This window comes from Leishmania donovani, chromosome 36, assembly GCF_000227135.1.
Source record: "Leishmania donovani BPK282A1 complete genome, chromosome 36".
Taxonomy (NCBI): Eukaryota; Euglenozoa; class Kinetoplastea; order Trypanosomatida; family Trypanosomatidae; genus Leishmania; species Leishmania donovani.
Window position 1 is genome coordinate 556,402 of NC_018263.1, and position 17,603 is coordinate 574,004.

The 17,603-nt window shown below is 60.2% G+C and overlaps 5 protein-coding genes across 5 annotated transcripts; all 5 read right to left on the minus strand.

Annotated features, from left to right (window-relative positions):
- Nucleotides 1-338: 338 nt before the first annotated feature.
- Nucleotides 339-3,728, minus strand: LDBPK_361530 (hypothetical protein, conserved; the record flags this gene model as incomplete). The annotated part of the gene is made up of 1 exon (XM_003865220.1): nt 339-3,728. One exon carries the CDS (start codon nt 3,726-3,728, stop codon nt 339-341), a length of 3,390 nt encoding a protein of 1,129 aa, XP_003865268.1.
- Nucleotides 3,729-4,420: 692 nt separating this feature from the next.
- LDBPK_361540 (hypothetical protein, conserved) lies at nt 4,421-5,656 on the minus strand (the record flags this gene model as incomplete). Its single annotated transcript, XM_003865221.1, has 1 exon — nt 4,421-5,656. One exon carries the CDS (start codon nt 5,654-5,656, stop codon nt 4,421-4,423), a length of 1,236 nt encoding a protein of 411 aa, XP_003865269.1.
- A 1,964-nt stretch (nt 5,657-7,620) lies between these two features.
- On the minus strand, nt 7,621-11,223 carry LDBPK_361550 (hypothetical protein, conserved; the record flags this gene model as incomplete). The annotated part of the gene is made up of 1 exon (XM_003865222.1): nt 7,621-11,223. The coding sequence occupies one exon, from the start codon at nt 11,221-11,223 to the stop codon at nt 7,621-7,623; it is 3,603 nt and encodes a 1,200-aa protein (XP_003865270.1).
- A 1,640-nt stretch (nt 11,224-12,863) lies between these two features.
- LDBPK_361560 (hypothetical protein, conserved) lies at nt 12,864-15,710 on the minus strand (the record flags this gene model as incomplete). The annotated part of the gene is made up of 1 exon (XM_003865223.1): nt 12,864-15,710. The coding sequence occupies one exon, from the start codon at nt 15,708-15,710 to the stop codon at nt 12,864-12,866; it is 2,847 nt and encodes a 948-aa protein (XP_003865271.1).
- A 912-nt stretch (nt 15,711-16,622) lies between these two features.
- LDBPK_361570 (hypothetical protein, conserved) lies at nt 16,623-17,147 on the minus strand (the record flags this gene model as incomplete). The annotated part of the gene is made up of 1 exon (XM_003865224.1): nt 16,623-17,147. One exon carries the CDS (start codon nt 17,145-17,147, stop codon nt 16,623-16,625), a length of 525 nt encoding a protein of 174 aa, XP_003865272.1.
- Between the last annotated feature and the right edge of the window lie 456 nt (nt 17,148-17,603).

The window sequence follows — 17,603 nt, forward strand, 5'->3', positions numbered from 1 at the left end:
CCCCAACGCGAAAAAAAAAAGAGCTTCCGCACACACACACACACACACAAAGAAGGAAACTACCTCCCTCCCCCTCGAACAGCCCACACACATACAAAAAAAAAATAGCACACAAAAGAGGCACACCTACATGCATACGCATGCGCATTTCACGTAAATGTTCCAGTCATTTACATAAGGGAGATGACTCCTCCTGCAGGCGATGAGGCGAAGAAGGAGAGGCAGAGGGGCGGAGGGGCTCGCCCTCTAAAAGATGATGTGCTTCGTCTCCGCGCTCCCACCGGTTTTCAGCCACCACCACAGTGGCCAAACACCAGCCACCTCTGCTTCACCAGGTGTCACTTCAGTGAGTGATACACCACCATACCACTCGCCGTCACCTGCGCAAACCGTGACGATGACGCCGGCGCTGGTGCTGATGCCGCCGCGACATTGTACGGGACTGGTTTACAAGGAACACGGTAGGCCTGCAGCGGGCTGAGAAAATGCAGCTCCGGGGCAAGCATGAGGCCCTGCGTGCCCGTCACCATGATGCCCCTCATCTTGAAATCTGCTTGACTTGCAAGGTAGAGCAGGTAGGCCGCCTCGCCGGTGCACACGAGAGTACGGAGATAGCGCCAACGGAGCTGCGCTCGGCGCCGGCGCATCTCGTAGGGATTGCCATCTGCTCGGAGACGTGCTATTGCCCTTCTCAGCAAAGCATAGGCAGCAAGCTTCCTAAAATCCAGCTCACTGCCTGTGGTTCCCCCGGCCAGCCCGTTGATGAAGGAGCCATGAAGGACGGCAGCTGCCATTCGCTCTCTGCCCACGTCCTGCCAGCCCTTCATGCGCAATCGCTCAAAGCCTGAGTCGGTCATCTGCACTTCAGACGCTAAAGGCATGGAACCGTCGGAGACGGAAGATTTTTTTACCAGCGGTGACGTCTCCGACCGCTTGGCTGCCTTCGCGTTCGCACCTTCGGCAACGACAGCCCTCTCTTTCAGCCTTGCGTCCTTCCGCCGTCGATCGTGCTTCGCACCTCTGCCGGCGAGCGCCGTGCGCAACTGCATCCTTTCGTGCTGTTGCTGTATATCCGCCTCTTCGAAGGCGTCGAGCCCGTGCTGCTCGAAAAAGTCGCGCAGCCGTCTCTTTGGGGCCCCCGCCTGCGTCAATGCGGCATCAGCAGCGTCGAGCGCCAGCTGATCCTCGTAGGCAAGCAAGCTGGACACCTTGGCGCCGCCATGCGTGCGAGGGTCGCCGATGAAGGTCTCCGCCAGGTAGAGACCATCCATGAATTCCGATTCGCTGTTGCTGCTGTCGTCGCGCCCTGCCGAGCCAGCCCAGGCTGCGTTGCCTTGGGCACCAGACGCCGTCGCCACTTGAGCCTTGTTGAGCTGCCGAAGACGCCTCAGCTTTCGGTCCTCGATCATGGCCTCCTTAATTCGCTCCGAGAGCCACCGCCGCTGATCGGTGTAGTAGTTGCGCGACCACTTCTGCACATCCTTCGGCGTTTGCAAGACCGCAACAGGTATGTTCGCGTACGGCAGCAGTGACTCCTTCTGTATGCTATTTCCCGGCGTAAACTGGAGGGCGAAGCGGTAATAATTGCGCCGCGTGCGCCCGCTCTGCAGAGTCGGAAGCAGAAATGACTTGTGCGCCGCACCGCCGTTGTCCATCCGCTCGTGCACATTGGTGTCGTACTCGTCATCATCACTGTACCTGCCGCCGCGCAAGTGCGCCAGGGCTTCCGCATCCCTCAGCGGTGTGTGCGGCGCTGTCCTGCGATGGTTACTCTGCGTCGAGTACGCCGCGATCAAGGTGCCGCTGCTCAGAAGCGACGTGACGTCGTCAAAACTATCGTCCCCGTAGCCGCCGTCTTCTTCACTGCGGCTCTGGGTGTACGCCGATCCGCGTCGACTTCCCACACTTGCAGCGGCCCGTCCGCGAAGCGAATTCGAGCGCGCCATCAGCCCCGCTCTGCCTGTAGGCGTTGCCGCATTTGAGTGCGGCCGAGTAAGAATCGGTGCAAACATAAGCATCGCGTAGTCCATCGGCTCCGTCAGTCCACCGTGTAAGACGACATACTGCAGAGGTCGTAGCTTTCCCGATTTGGTCGGTTCATCGCGTACCACCACGAGCGTGTACTTGCGCATGAACTCGGGTGCGTCATCGAAGAAGAAGAGGCGGCGGTAACGCGACGAACTGAGGAGGGCGGCCATCTTGCCGTCGTTGGAGCCGGAAGCCATGGCGGCACGACTTCCAGTCGCGCGAGGCCACGGCACATTTGTGGAGGAGGACTCGTTTCGCGGCCACTGCGACGACTGATGTCGGAACACCGACGAATGCCTGGACGCGACCCCGCTGGGGCCGTGGGTCAAGGACGCGCTGGAAATGCCCAAGAGAGCGCCGCTATCTGCAGGCTGCTGCACAGCCGACTTGCTCTGCGAAGAGTTCCCGGACAAGGCGATGGCAGCAGCGGCCGCATTGTTGCGCAGAACAAGTCGCTCCATCTTCTCCCGCGTCACCCGGTTTACTGCATTCAGCTCTGCTACCAATTTGCGCGACAGGTTGCACGGCACCAGCGACCACGACATGCTTCTTAGATCCAGTACGAGAAAGCCGTACTTGTTTAGCGGCAGGGGAGGCAGCCCGAAACCCGGCGTGGAGGGGCTCTGATCCACCGCACCGTCGTCGCCAACGCTATCCGTCTCGGTCGACGGAAGAGGAAACATCCAGTTCTCCAGGAGCGGGTCATACACGCCGCCGCCGCCGGGGATGAGGAAATGCAACAGCGACTCCCACATCGCCTCCATGCGAAACGGTAGCGGGCTCATTGGTGCAGTGCTTGTGTCCACCCGCCGCCACACAAATGTTGCTGGCTGGAACACGTGCACGTGTGGCGTGGTGACGGCGCCCTCTTGCATTACGTCCGCATCCATCAAGCCCAGAACCACCACCACCGCGGAAGGGGCATGATAGGCGGCCGTCACCATTTGCAGATGCTGGGCGTCGACAGAGGACGGCGGTGGCACACCGGTCCAGACGCGGTTGCGAACATCGAATAAGTGCCCGAGGCAGTTGTTTTGCTCGCGTTGATGAATGCCGCCCAGGACAAGGAGACTGTCTAAGGGGGGGATGTATACCATACTATGCAAAAATATGGGTCCCGGCCCCTGCGACCGCTCACAGCCGATCTTCTCCCACCGACCTGTCTCGATCTCGTAGGCGAAGAAGTCGTCGAACACCTCGAGGTGGCGGTGGCCACCGTGGATGTAAATTTTGTTGCCAATCAGAACAGCGGCGTGGTTGGCACGACCACGCGGCACAACGCCGACACCGCGAATCTCGCGCCATTGCAGTGTTCGCTTCTCGTAGCAAAAGACGTGGTTGCTGAATTGCCCTTTGCTGTTTACCCCACCGAAGACGTACACGTTTTGGTGGTAGCACACGCCGATGTGGCCCGTCTTGGGCAGACCGCCTTTTTTTTCCGGAAGCACACTTCCGCGCACGCCGATGAGAGAGCGCCGGTGAGCAGACGACGTATTGTTGTCCGGCGCGCCGGCGCCGTCGCGCTGACGACCCTGGTCATCGGTGGTTCTTTTTAGGGCGTTATCCAGGCTAAGAGTGGGGAGCATTGTCAGCGCCGGAGATGCCGTGGCATTGCCATTCCTCGGGTGCGGCGTCGAGGCAGCAAGGTTCGATGAAGGCAGCGCTGCAAGCGGCGCGGATGGCCTGAGGCTCGTGGACATGTTGCACGGCGGTCAGAGGACAGGATAATGGCCAGTGATAAAGGGGGTGGTGGGAGGGGGGGGGGCGTGTTGGATCACAACCCGGCGCACCTGAATCAGCCAGAGCCACAAGCGCAAAGGAGGGAGTCAGCTGTGAGGTGGCGGTCACACGCTCAGCGCCGTCGCCTGCTGCACTCAGCTTTGATGTGAGGCTCGTTGGAAGACCGACGTGAGTGAAAGAGGGCACAAAGCAGCGCGGAAAGAGCGAAGGGAAATAGATTGACCGAAGCGTGCACGGAGAGAGCGGCAAAGAACACCGCTGCCTGTTCACGCGTCGTGTGGGCGCAGGGCCGCAGCAGGGAGAGAGAAAGAAAGCAGTGATGGCGACACCGTCACCCCCGTCTCCTTTCCACGTCCTATGTTGCTGCGTCGGCACACACTCCATCAGCCTACCTTCACCGTTTTTCATTTTTTCTTGTTTATTGCGCAGCTCTTCGAACGCTGTCGAAGAGCATGTGGCAAGGGGTTTGTGCACCCCCTGCACACGCGTGTGCGCTGAACGCCCTTCGAAAGCTTGTCTGAAGAATCGACAAGCACCGAGGCACGTGAATGTGCTGGAGAGACGGACAGATACCGAGGGACGCGACCGACACTCTGTCCCGCCAATGGTCGCGCATGAAACGCCCCCCCCGCCGAGAGCCTTCTCTGACTCGCTAGTCTGAGGAGGAAGAAGGTGGACGTGGTGGTGCAGTGGTGAACCACAGAGAGCACTTGAGCATGAAAGTGAAGGGGAGCACCGGTGACTCCACAGCCTCTCGCGCTTTCACGTTGCTCACAGTCAGCTGCGCACCCGCTGCCGTGACATTCGCACTGTACGCATCGGCTCCTTCGTTCAGAGCGCGAATCACCTCCGCCATGAACACCTCAGCGCCCGTCGAGAAGGTAACCTCTGCAGTACTTTTCTCTCTAAGTGATGCCCGCAGCGCGGCGCTGTGGTCGAGGGCGAGCTGCAGCTCCTTGTGCACCCCGACGACGTACCGCATCTTCGACTTGCTCATCTGAAGCTCGTAACGTGCCATGCGCACCTCCGACGGTGTCAGCGGTTGCCCGAGAGACGACATCCGTTCTTCTAGCGCCCGCAGTTCCGCCTCTACGCCCTCGGACACACGCTCCGAGGCAGCGTTCGAGAGCGGCGCAGACGGCATCTCACCGCGAATGACAAGATTGCTGTGACGCAGCACGTTCAGTTTCCGCTCGCCCACCGCCGCAGCCGCACCAGCGCCCGCAGAGGCGGAGATGCCCTCGAACGCTTGCAAGTCTTCAGGGGTGAGTCCCAAGGAGCGTGTCACGTCGAGAACGATCTTCGCAATCGCCGCCTTCTGCGCCTTCCAGCGTGCGTCTTCCTTGTCCAAGTAGGCGTCGAGTATGCGCACCTGTTCCGCCTCGTGCTCCGCTGCCCGGTTGCCAGCCGGTGTTAGCGTGTCCTGAGACTCGCCACCGAGCACCTCCGTCTCGAACGTGGACTCCAAGACGGTGACACATAGCCGCTCCGGATCGCGCCAAAAAGGAAGTGACCGCTCCGCAGCCGCGGGCGCGGAAGAGACAGCACCGCCGCCCGTGTCTCTAGCTACGCCACTGCTCACCTGCACCGTCGCCTCATGGAGGAGCGCTTGACGTGTCTTTTCCACTGCCTCCTCCACATCCTCGAGGCCAGCCACAGGGATGTCGCTCTGGGAGAAGTGCTCTGTACTCGCGGGCCCTTCAGGTGGCGTCGCAGCGTCGCTCGAATCCGCCTCCTCCGCTGCCACGACGCGCTGGACGGTGGTGGCGAGCACGCTGGCCAAGTCCGCCGCACGGGCGGAGTCGCCGTCGGCGAGAGCGATAGTGAGCTCGCGATGCAAACGCAGTGCGGGTGGATGGCGCTGAAAGACGCGCGTCAGCAGCTCCATTGGGTGCCGCGATGTTTGCTTATTCGCCGTATCACCGCTGCTACTCGTGCTGTCGGTGGACGCTGCGCATAACGGCTTATCAGAAGAAGCGGCAGCAGCGAGCTCGGGCGCCAGCGCTGGGGTCTGATCCCCCACACGCGTGTTGGTGGACGCGCGTACGCACCTGACAGTGTGCGTCGAATGCGACTGCCGAAGCGCGACGTGGAACCGTAGATTCAGCGACCTCAGAAAACGCCGCATGATCGCTCTCCTCTATCGGCAATCAGGGAGCATGACCCAGAAGTGAAAATAAGGAAGAGGGGTGCACGAAGCGGATAAGAAAAACGCATTTACAACGCATGACAGCGGCACGTCAGCGCAGCCCAAGCTGCAGCTCATGTGACAGATTGGCGACTATGATAGGGTGCTGTGCCTCGCTTACGACGTAACGAGTAAGGGGGACACGGACTTGAATACACTGGCTCGTGTGCCCTCGTCAGATGAGACGGGTCATGCCACGACGGCAAAAAAAAAAGTACCACTGCGGTGAGTTCGCACAATGAGAGCAATGATGGTGTTGCGAGTCGGCGCAACGCTATCACACAGGTGCGTGGCACCAGACCGGAGCGAGTACCATGCCTTTGCGCTCCAAGGAGACTGGTGCCGCGGTGGATCCGTCCTTTAAAGTTTGCTGCATTGGGGTTCTCATCGCATCGAAGTGTAACAACCAACAGACCCACAAGGAGAAGCACGAATACCATTGTGCACGCATGGGAGCAGAGACACACCACAGCACAGCATGTTGCAGAAGCAGCACATCCCTTTGCATGGCCCCTCTTACTCTCTCGCGCCCTCCTCAGCCATAGTTGAAAGGTGCGGGGAGAGACGGCAATGCACGACAAGGCAGACAAAAAAAAAGAGGCGGCGGCAGTTTGCCAGCGTCTCGCTACAGAAGCGAGATGCGCAAGGGCTCAGCCAACGGATCACCTCAGCATCGTGGACACAGCAGCAGTAGTGCGTGACAGCTCTTTCGGACCCCATCCGCTTTCTTCTTTCTTCCCACAGCCGCCATGTCTGTCTCCATCCCTTTGCTGCCTTGTGTGTGTCTCACTGGCACATGCAGACAAGGCAAGAGTGGGCACGACAGAACACACAGAGGGAGAGGGGCAGTCCACAACGATGTTCAAGCAGCTTCGTCGCAGCATACTGCGAGTGATTCGCTCTTTCCCCTCACCATACGCCCCTGTGTGCAACACCGATACAAGTCTATGTCGGAGCGCATGCTTCACAAGGCTGCGGCCCCTCCCTCCCTCTCGTGTCGACGACAGACCTCCAAACAAAAAAGACGAAAAAAAAAATGGAATAGGAGGTGAACCTGGCACGCAAGAGAGGAACAGCAGAAAGAGAACACGAGGTAGGTGGTGAGAGAGCCTGTCCGTGCGCCTGCGTGGTCGCACTTTTGTGCGCGTGGTGAGTTGCAGTCTCGACATGTTTCTGTACGGAGTCACGCAAAAGCCACTGTTCTAGTCCCCGCTCATGTACCAGATCGAGCTTCGTCAGTTTGGCACCTGCAGGATGCAGCCAAACATCTATGTAAATAGAAACACAGCAACGCCACTGCAAGGGACAGACGACTCGAAAACCATCCAAACGATCTAGCGGACATGCTGAGGAGACAAGGAGCATCAGCTTCTTGACGCACCCCTGAAGCACATACAAACAAGCCGTCACACAAGTAAAGAAAGGGAGCATCAGAGTGATATGTAGTGAGAGCAGCTCAAAAAAACAACAAGTGCATGTGCGACGATTCTGCCTCCAACACCCGATGCGTATGCCGCTGCTTCCGCACGCAGACACGGGCGCAGACAACAGCAAAGCCCCCTTCCCCGCCCCTCGGCACGTGGCATGCATGCGAGTGTAGTACACCCTGCGCCGGGCGCTCCTTGTAGCTGCGCGCAGCGAATAGCCTGTCGGCAATCGGCGCACTACACAACCAGTGACTTCATGAAGCGCTCGGCGAGCGATGGGTCGAGCTCGACGCGGCGCCGAAAATGGTGGTCGCTCACCATACGACTGCGCAGGATGCTGAGGCGCGCTTCACGGTCGCGCTCGTCGCGTAGCGTCTCTCCACGCACCTTGGCCTGCATTCCTTTGTGGTACAGCTCCTCGAACCGGTCCGCCTTGCGGTGGCGCTGCGCACGGTCGGTGCCGGCGCTCAAGTGTTTGGCATCATTCGCGCCACCGCCGCCCTTGCTGCGCGTCTGTTCACGCCCGGCAATGCCGGCTGAGGCTGGGAACTCATTGATGGTAGGCTGAAAAGTGCACTTCTTCAGCTCCAACACCTTCTTTTGCGCCTCTAGTTTAGCCTTCGAGATATAGCCGTGCTTCCAGAGCCGCTCGGCCTGCATATTTCTTTCCGCTGGCGACAGCACGCGACCTCGCAGCACCTTCTTCTCGTAGCCTTCCGGGTCCTCTTCGCGCAGCTTCTCCAGCTCCGCGCGGGCTTCGTCTTCCAACTGAGCTGGCGTCTTTGGTCGCCTCTTTGACGAGGCACGTGCCCGGGATCGTTCGAGCTGAATCTGGCCCGCCAAGCGTGCGATCAGGAGCTCCTCTGCCTGCTGCCGTTGGCGCTTCTCTACCGATTGCTTCCTCATCGCCTCCTTCTTCTGCTTCACGATGGCGGCGGTTTCGTAGAGGCGGTTGCACAGCTCCTGCGACTCGGCCGTGCTCATGCGGCTACGTGCCGTCGACGCCCGCTGACTGGACACGCCGGTAGTGTTGACGCTGGCACGCCTGTCACGGTTGCCCTCTCCCGCACTCTTGCAATCGCTGCCTTCGACGGCGACGTTTGAGGAGCGACGCGGACTCGAGTTCTGGTACAGGCGAACAAACACCCCGTTTGGACTTGTCAGCATCTCCTCCTGCTTGCGCAGCCGCTCTTCCTTCCGCGCGATGTCCTCCTTCAGCGAGCCGGAGACGATTCGGTCGCGAATCCGTTCAAGGAGGTTTAGCTGGAACACTTTATTGCGTCGCTCGTCACGGTCGCGGCGGTTGTTCAGATGGTAGAGCCGCTCAAACGGACTACGCATCATCACTCGCTCCCGCTCTGCATCTTCGTCGGCGATCTGTTTCTCCAGCGCATCCAGCTTCCACTCCACCTCGCCCAGCAGCTCCTTCTCCGGAAGAGAGATGGAAGCCACAGAGGACGCAAGGCTCTGTGACGCTCGCCGCAATGGTGTTGCCTGTTTGCCGCTTGCCGCGCTCCGGGCTCGGTGCCTGCGAACGGGCGAGGATGCCGAAGGCGGGAGTGACTGATACCGCACCTCGCCTGACAGTGCGTCCGAAGGCAAATCAGGGCGATAGATGCCACAACGCGAAAGGAGAGGGCTCTCACGAGCCGGCGGAGCAGCCAGACGGGGACTGTGGCAGCTTTGCAGGCACCGAGAAGAGCCGCAGCCACCGCTATCGAGCGAATAGCCTTTCCGTGGCGCGTTCAAGTAGTAGTAGTCAGGCTCCCACTCAGCGCCACGACGGCGATGATCGCGGGCCGCAGTGCCATCGCGGCGGTGCATCGATCCACCTCCTCGAAGCTCGGACGCCCGGCGATTTCCGTAGTCGTACCTTAGAAGTTCTTGCCGGCATATTGTTTGCCCTGGTCTGCTATCGGCGTAACGCGCCTTTGAGCGAGGCGACAGTTCAGTATCGACTCGGCGGCCCCTAGTACTGCTCCTGCGGTCATTGACGTGGGAGGAGGTAAGCAGTTCCTCCTTGTCCTCGACGTCATCGCCGCTGAAGACGGAGCTGGCGGCTGAGCGTGCGCTTTGCACGGCCGCCGCCCCGTACCCGTCGTCCCCACCCTCGCGGCTGCTGCGACGGCGAAACCGCTCCGTGAGGCCACCGAATCGCTCATGAGAAGTGACAGCGGCTGCAGCGTACACGTCGTTATCTGTGTAGTCGTCGTAGGAGACGCGGTGGAGCGGCACGTGATCCGCGCACAAGTGCAGCGGCGCCTCCGCGCTACTTTCTGAGCGGCAGTGGCACCGATGATGTGGAGGTGCCTCACCGCTGCGGCGCCGGCGGTGTGGCCGAGGCCAGTCAAAGTCCCCCTCGCGGTTGTGCTGCCACAGCTCCATCAAACACTCGTGCGCCAGCGCGCCGCCGTGCAAGCTTTCGACGGTCAGGCGCCGGGAGCCATGGCGGCGCACCGGTGACCGTGACGACAAATGATGGTGCCCCTCTCGCGACAGTTCTCTACCTCGGCAGCGATCCGTGCGCGAGGGACCAGAATGCGCCCTTCGCGAATGCTCATTGGCCGCCCCACGGCGTGCGCGACTGCTGCGACCCCTCTCGCCAGTGTCTGATGTGACGCCTTTGTGGTTACGAGATGCGCCATGCCCTACTACTCGCTCTGGTGTGCTGATTGACCGCCGATCCTCATCATCTTCTGTGTCCTCGGCCGGGGTGGGACGAAGCCGACGGTCGCCATGGCGTTCGCGATTCGGAAAGCGCTCTGCGCTCTCCTCGCCGACGGAGTTCACAGAGCCGCGAGACTCGGGGTGACTAAGACTGCCCCCGCTGCTGCTGATGCGAGAGGATGGCGACGGGGAGGCGACCAAATCATGATCTCTAGAAGAGGCAAGTTGCTGCTCTGCTCGAGGGGTGTTTGCCTTCCGCTCCAATGCTGATGACGTTCCCGGATGGCCTCTCGAGGCACGGGCAGCACTCGCTTGCTGTGAAGGCACGGTAACTTTGGCTCCACGGCGCGCACGGCTGCCCCTCGGTGCAGGGTGGGCAGACGGCACCGCAGGCGTGGCACGGCTCGTGGATTTGCCCGCTTTTTCCACGCGTTTGTCAGTTGCCTCCTTTTTGGATATCGATGAGGCAAGCTTAGATGAGCCAGGCGTTGGATTCTTAGACGCCTTTGACGGTTCGCGCTCATCCTGCGGTGCTTCATCCGCCGCTGCCGCCACTGCCGGCGGCTCCTCCGCCTGCTCATCTTCCTCGATGTGGAGGTCAAACGACGAGTCACTCGTGAGATCGACAACAGCAGCAGCGTCCTGGGCAACCTCGTCGTATTTCGTCTGCGGCTTCGGCGCAGCAACGTTGCCAGACTTGTCTTTCTTCGCAACACAAGGGGAGCGACTAAGCGGTGAAACTTCACCGCTCATGACGCGGTCAGAAGACGCGTCACCGCTGGCGAACAGGATAGAGGTCCCGGTGGTGCTGTCGGCCCCCGAGAACACGATAGAGGTGCTGGACGCGGCAGAACGCCCAGACGGCCTTTGTGTGGGCGCTGCAGTCGATTCATCCACCTTTGGCGACATTGACGGCTTCATTCTCTGGATAGAGGGAGTAGGAATGCTTACTTGGTCCTGCTCATCGCTTCCCCGTGCAGCAGAAGGAGCTCGGCGAAAAGGAACAGGTGTCCTGGAGCGCGAGAAGGGGGTGCCTGCGGTGCATGCCGAAGTTGAAGCATCCTGTGCCGATGATTTCCCCGCATGCACCGACTGCTCCGAAGCAGCACGCTGGGAGGAGACGCCAGACCCCGGCACCGGTACAACCATCGACAACTCCTCCTCGTCTTCCATCGGCTTTCTTGCCTTTTCAGTGGGGTTCGTGATTCTCGAGCCGATTTTGCCGTGGTGAGCGGCGTCTGAAATGGCTGAAAGTTGACAGAGAAGGATGTCGACTACGAATCCGTGTAACGGTGGAATTATGTGCGGTTCTTTGAATCTATCGAGTCGATCGTGACGTGCGCAATGGAGACGCCGTAGGAAAAAGGTCCGTCCACAACGCGCACAACGAAAACTTCAAGTAGACCCGGCCGCCCCAGCAGCCGCACCCCATCGCACATGTGCACAGAACAACGAAGAAAAAAAGCGAATGGTACGCCTCGCCTCTTTCCCTTCTTCTTGTTTGTGTATGTGTGTACTGCTAATGTGTTCAGTTCATACATCAGCAATTCGTGCGAAAGCGCGAGGCAAAATACAGGGATCAACAGATGTGCACGTGAGAGACAGGGAAGGAGGGAGAGATGATAAACATGATAAGCTGCTTTATAGCGTTTTTTTTCGTCTCCTTTACCTAGTCTGTTGCCTGCCATACAGCAAGGTGTTCAGCCTACATTCAGCCCCCCCGCCCTCGGCCGGTCACAGGCACAGCGCATGGGGAGATGCAGCGGTAGGGCAAGCCCTGCAGCCGTGCGCCGACCCAGTCACCCGGGCACCGCCGCTGCGTCGAACAGTGCTCATACACACACACGCTCACACAGCAGCGGCCGTTGCGCCGGTCGCCACCCGGTGCACCCGCCACGGGGCCGGGCTCGGGCACCCCCACACCAGTGGGCAGTGTGAGGGCGGGGGCGCGATGCCTTTCGAGCCACCTCCACACTCCGCCCATCACATGAACGGCACGGACGCGTTCGCTGGCCGCAGGGCGCGGCGACGCCACGCTCACCAGGACACGGCCGCCCGGCATCAGCGGGGATGCATTGCTGTGGCTCCGCTACGCCGTAGGCGCTTGGCTCGGCCACCACCAGAGGCGGCTCCGCAGTGGCAGGGGATAGGGGCGAGGGGCTGCTTGGCTTTTTCCGCACGCAATGCATGGGGGCGCTGGACCCTGCGACACCACGCACTGAGGTGTCGCCCCGTCCTCATGGAGAGTCGGCACGCAGCTGGAAAAAAAAATAGGGAGGGGCGGTATGAAGATTGTTTCACAACGGACATCGTCGGTAGGGCAGCAGCCCGAAACACAGTCCACAAAGCGAGAGTCGAGAAAGTGGAGAGCGCACCGGTGGTGCGACGACCGCAGCAAAAGGGCATTCGGGTGAGTGCGACCTTAGTTCCCCTCTCCACACATCTGCTCTGCTGACGTTGAATGAGCACATGTGGAAGGTAACAGTTGCGGCGCAAGCAATGAAAACGGTCACGCGCCCCGGTGCATGTCTTCTCTCTGCAATGCCAAAAAAACAGAGAAGACTTTCGTCACCAAGCCACACGCACACGCTCAGCCACCCCTGCGTCAAGGGGCGGCGTGGAACGCATGCCACCAAGATCTCACATCTGGGCCACACACAGTCGTCGCCCTCTTCACCTTGCAATGGGAGAGAGGACATCTTGTGTTTTCCTGTCCGTTTCCGCGTTAAACGATCGCCATTAACGTGTAGTTAAAACACAAAGCAAGACGCGACACGCATGCCTCTTGGAGTGGTGCGAGCCGCTGCACTGCTTCACGAAGTCTCAGCCGTTGCAGGCGCATTGACTCGCGCGGCACGCCCCACGTGCCTCGGCGAGCCTCCGTCCGCTTCGGCAGCTGCCGCCTTCGCGGTTGCCTTTTGCTGTTTTAGACGCTCGCGTTTGCCGCGACGTTTCTTTGCCTTGGAGGTGCCGTTTTTCGTGTCTTCGGCCCTTTTCCTTGACGTTGTCCGACCAATGTTGCCGTCGTCGTTGTCCGACAACGTGCCGTCGTTGTCATCCACGTTGGCACTGCGCTTCTTGCCGGGGACGGCGTCGACCACCAACGCAGAAAGAGTGCGCTCCTTCTTTGCCACCTTCCTGAGCCGCTGCAGCTCTGCAATGTCCTCCTCGTCCACTGCACAGCGCGGCAGATTCACAACGTTTGCCGGGCCACGCGGCGTCTGTGAGTAGTCATACGACACCCCGAGCGCCGCAAAGATGGCCTGCTGCGCCGCTGATTTCTCGCTCGACGAGGACGCTGTGCTGTCTACCCTTCCAGGTATCGCGGAGGGCCCAGATGCGGCTGTGATGGAGGACGGTGGTTGCGAAGTCGCAGCCTGTAGAACGGGCGCCATGCGACGCAACTCGAAGCTGTATACGTAGTGTCCGCCAACTGGGGTTGTACCCGGCGTCGCTCTTGAGGCCTTCGCGGCCCCAGCCAAGGAAGGCGGATGCGCCGAACTGAACGCCGACTCCCCTACTTCGGCTTTCGCCACTGACGCGGCTGCCTTGGTGAGCGTCGCCATGCGGCGCACACCGAGTCCGAGGGCGTATGCCCAGACAGTCATCAGGGAGAAGAGCAGGTTGGCCTTTGCTAAGCTGGCTGGTGACACCATCTGCAGGGCTTTCTTCAGCATCTCTCTGACGCTGGGGAGGTGCGCGGACCGCATGCCTGCAGCGGTGTAGTGACCGCTGCGCGCAGCCGAGGACGCTCCGTCAACGCCACTAGTGAAGTTTTGCATCAGAGCTGCAAGGGACACGTTGCTCGTGCGCGCACCACGCACAGCCCAAGCGTTCGAAGCCGCAGGCGCCACCAGATGCTCGCCAACGTCAAGCTCGCTTGTGGAGGACGACGCGTCACGCGCGAAGGTGGCGTGGTTGGCGTCAAGCCTTGACGAGGCGTTGGCGGCATCGATGGTAGCCGACGCGCCACCCGATGCGGCCACTAAGAGCTCCTTTTTGGCGAGGCCGTGCAGGGGGAACGAGAACGTGCGCGTCGCCTCCTGGCCGAGCACCCACATCACCGCAGAGAGACTAGGGAGCATGATGGCAGTCTCGGACAGTGGCCGTGAGTCGAGAAACGTTTGCTTCAAAGTCGGCGTCTTGTCAAGATTACACCCGACAATGTAGCGGAGCGTCGCGTAGACGGCATTGGAGAGGTAGGTGATGGCGCTGCTCTTCTCCTCCTCGACGGGCGGTCGCGGCTCCGCGTCAGCGTAATGTACAGCGTCCAAGATGGAGTGGAGGAATTGGCAGTTTAGTACAAGGCTGCCTCGGTTCGTCGAGTGCGTGTTGACTGAGGGGGTGAGTAGTGCGCGGCCTGTCTCGGCATCCGCGGTAGACAAATTCTTGTACTTGTGTTTGCAGTACGCCTGCCAGCACGACCCGGAATCCACCTTTGTGGCGCCGCGCACCAGCGACGGCACATTGACGGCGTTGCCCATGACAATCATAAAGAGAAACACCATGTCAACGCAGCTCGTGTGCGTGATGGAGGAAACGAGCAGCTCGCCCTCCGTCGGAGCAGCGCTGGCTTCCTTGACGTACTTGCCATCATCAATGGGCACCTCCTCCATCTCTGACACAGGTGCCTTAGCGGTTGCGCCTGCAGTCGCCGTGGGCACCTTCGTCGGCTTCGTCTCCACATGCTCTGGCTGATCGTCATCGCTGCTGTCCGCCAATTCGATGCGCACGCCGGTGGCCACCATTGGGCCGTCCTGCTTGCGGCGACGCACCACACCGTCGTCTCGAGCAGCCGTCGCCGTCGCCGTGGCGACCGCCGTGTCCTTAACGGAAAGTTCTACCTCCTCGTCACTGTGTTGCTTCCCCGCACGTTTTGTTGCCGGCGCAGTGGCAAAGGAGTTTGCCCTATTGGGCTCTGCAGCGTTTCTTTCCGCCATCGCCTTCATCTTGGCGGCGGCAGCTGCCGCCGCCTCCTCCTCCTCCTCGCTCGCGGCGTAGAAGGCGTCGGTGCAGGTGGCCACAAACGCTAGGACGCGATCGAGGCGCAAAATCGAAGGCTCGAAGAGGACGTCCTGCAACTTTGTGGCAATGGAAACCTGCTGGGGTGCTGGGCCGCAGAGCACGCCGCACAGCACATCAGAGTCCTCCGAGATAAAGAGAAAGGTAGGAAGGACAGTGGCTCCGCTGGCAATGGCACACGTCACCAAGCAACGCTGCAGGTCAAGAAGCTTGTAGTCCGCCTCTCCCGCCACACCGCGTCCGCTCGTCAGCACGTACGGGTTAGCCCTAGAGCCGGTACCCAACCCGTTGTTGCTCCCTTGCTGCGCACGGTACGCGTCCGCCAACTGCCCGCACAGCTTCTGCACATGCACATCGAGGTCACCGATCCCCACAAGAGCGTGGCGGTGGGCGCGGGCCGTGCCGCTGCGGTCGCGCTGGGAGTCTAGCGCGAAAATGACAGCTGACCTCGCCACGACATGGTCGGGATTGAGAAACGCGCGCAAGTTGTCAAGCCCAACTGTCTGCGCCGCGTTCGTGGCGTCAATCAAGATGAAGTCGAAGATGAGCGGCTCGTGCCTCGAGCTGCCTTTCGGCACACGACACAGCGCACTAGGCGAGGAACGCGCAATAAACTTGACAAAGTCAGGGATGCCCATGGTTGCTGCGCAGTGGGGTTCCAGAAACAGTAGAAGGGGGGGTGCGGGAGAGGACGAAGGTTGCGTTCCCTGTCCGTGGCAATATGCAAGACGACAAAACTGCACAGAGCAGGTGTCAATGCATAGGACGGGTGGAAAGCCGGAAAGAGCGCAGAAACAAAAAATCTCTGTCTGCCCTGGTCGTCTGTGGCATGATGCGTGCGTGATGGTGTTTTGCACAAAGACGTTGCCGGTGCAGCAATGGACCAACATGGGCAGCGAGCGCCGAAAGGCAAAGGGGAAGGCTGAATAAGAAGGGGTGGCGCCAAGGCCGGCACAAGCGCGCACACAGGTGCAAATACGATACGCAACCATCCGTGCAGCGCCCAACATCCGTGTGCATGAGGGAGCTAAAGACCCATCTCGATGTGAGAAAACGAGCAGAAGCGGTCACACCGTTGCTTCCCGGCTACTGCGTATGTGGAGTGCAGTCACGCAGGTATGAGAGACCTCTTCGCTTTTCCTTGCAGTGGCAACCGACCACCTGCGCGCCGGCGACACAGAAACAACAAAAGAAATCCGTCGCCCGCCCCACCCCCACACACACGCAGACACACAAAACGCTGTTACGCGAAACGTTTAAAGTGGCTCCTTTCCTCCTGGGGGAGAGAGAAGGAAGACAAGGTGGACATATGCGCACTATCATCATCGGGCTGAAGCAGACCACAGTGGAGAGAGGAGGCCTTTGCGCAGCGGCAGTACACAAGCTATAGGGTCACCTGGCGTCAGAAAGAGGCACACGAGCAACGCGCACGCGTGGCGACTACGCCTTCTAGCTTACCTCTCGGTGGGGGGGGGGAAGAACGGGGTAGAAGTAGTCTGGAGAGTGTAAAAGAGTGAGTAAGCAGCGCTGCGACTACCACAGCGCGGGACTTACCCGGCCCCGCCAGCCTCACGCACCGTCTCCAGCTCTGCCTTCAGCTGCTTGATCTTTAGATCGTACATGTTGCGAACCTTCTGCAGCTCCTCTGCGGTCCCCTTGTGCTCCAGCGCTGCCTGCAGGCTCTCCCAGCGGTTCAGGACATCTTGCGTCTGCTTCTCCGCGTCCTCCATGTCGTCCGCGAAGTACGTTGTGCCGACGCTTTCCTTCGCATCGGTAATCAGCTCGCAGGCCTCCGCAAACGAGTCCATCAGCTCGTCAACCTGCTCCTTCGTTGTCAAATCCCTTTTTGGTGGCGTTGCCATGGTGGCGGTGTGCTCGCAGCGCTTGCAGACAGACAGCAATGCGTGATCGCTGCTGAGCAAGGCCGCCGTTCCTGTACCCCTTGAGGACGCCGCGCAACGGCGAAGGTACGCCGCCTGCGGGGGTTCGACCAGCAAGGCGCAGAACGCGACACCCAGAGAAGGCCGGCAGCGCCTATGAGCACCGCAGCAACTTGAGAGGTTACGACAGAGCATTGGTAGCAGACAACACAACCAGTAAAGCGCCTCTGTCAACGCGGCTTTTTGTGATCGTGTATGTGGTGTGAGGAAAGTCGAAGATAGGTCGAGCGAGATTATACCAGAAGCAGGAAGACCGCTCGTCCGAGCATGTGACAGCTGCTGCACAAGAATTAAACATCCCTGGCCAAAAACTCTACAGTACCAGTTGCAGTTATACATGATTGGCTCCCCATCTGACAACAATTACCCAACGAACTTGCACACTGTCGGCAGAACACCAACTTATGCAGCGGGAACTCCTGTCCCAAAACGCAGGGTAAGTCCTTTTCTCTCTTGGTGCACATTCTCTTGTTTTACTTCCAGGCCTCCGTTCCACCACGACAAAGTCACCAAACGCACGCGTGCACAGCCTCAGCTCACCTACCGCCCATGCACCACAGCTGCACCCTCGCCGTCCAGGACGAGCCGCCC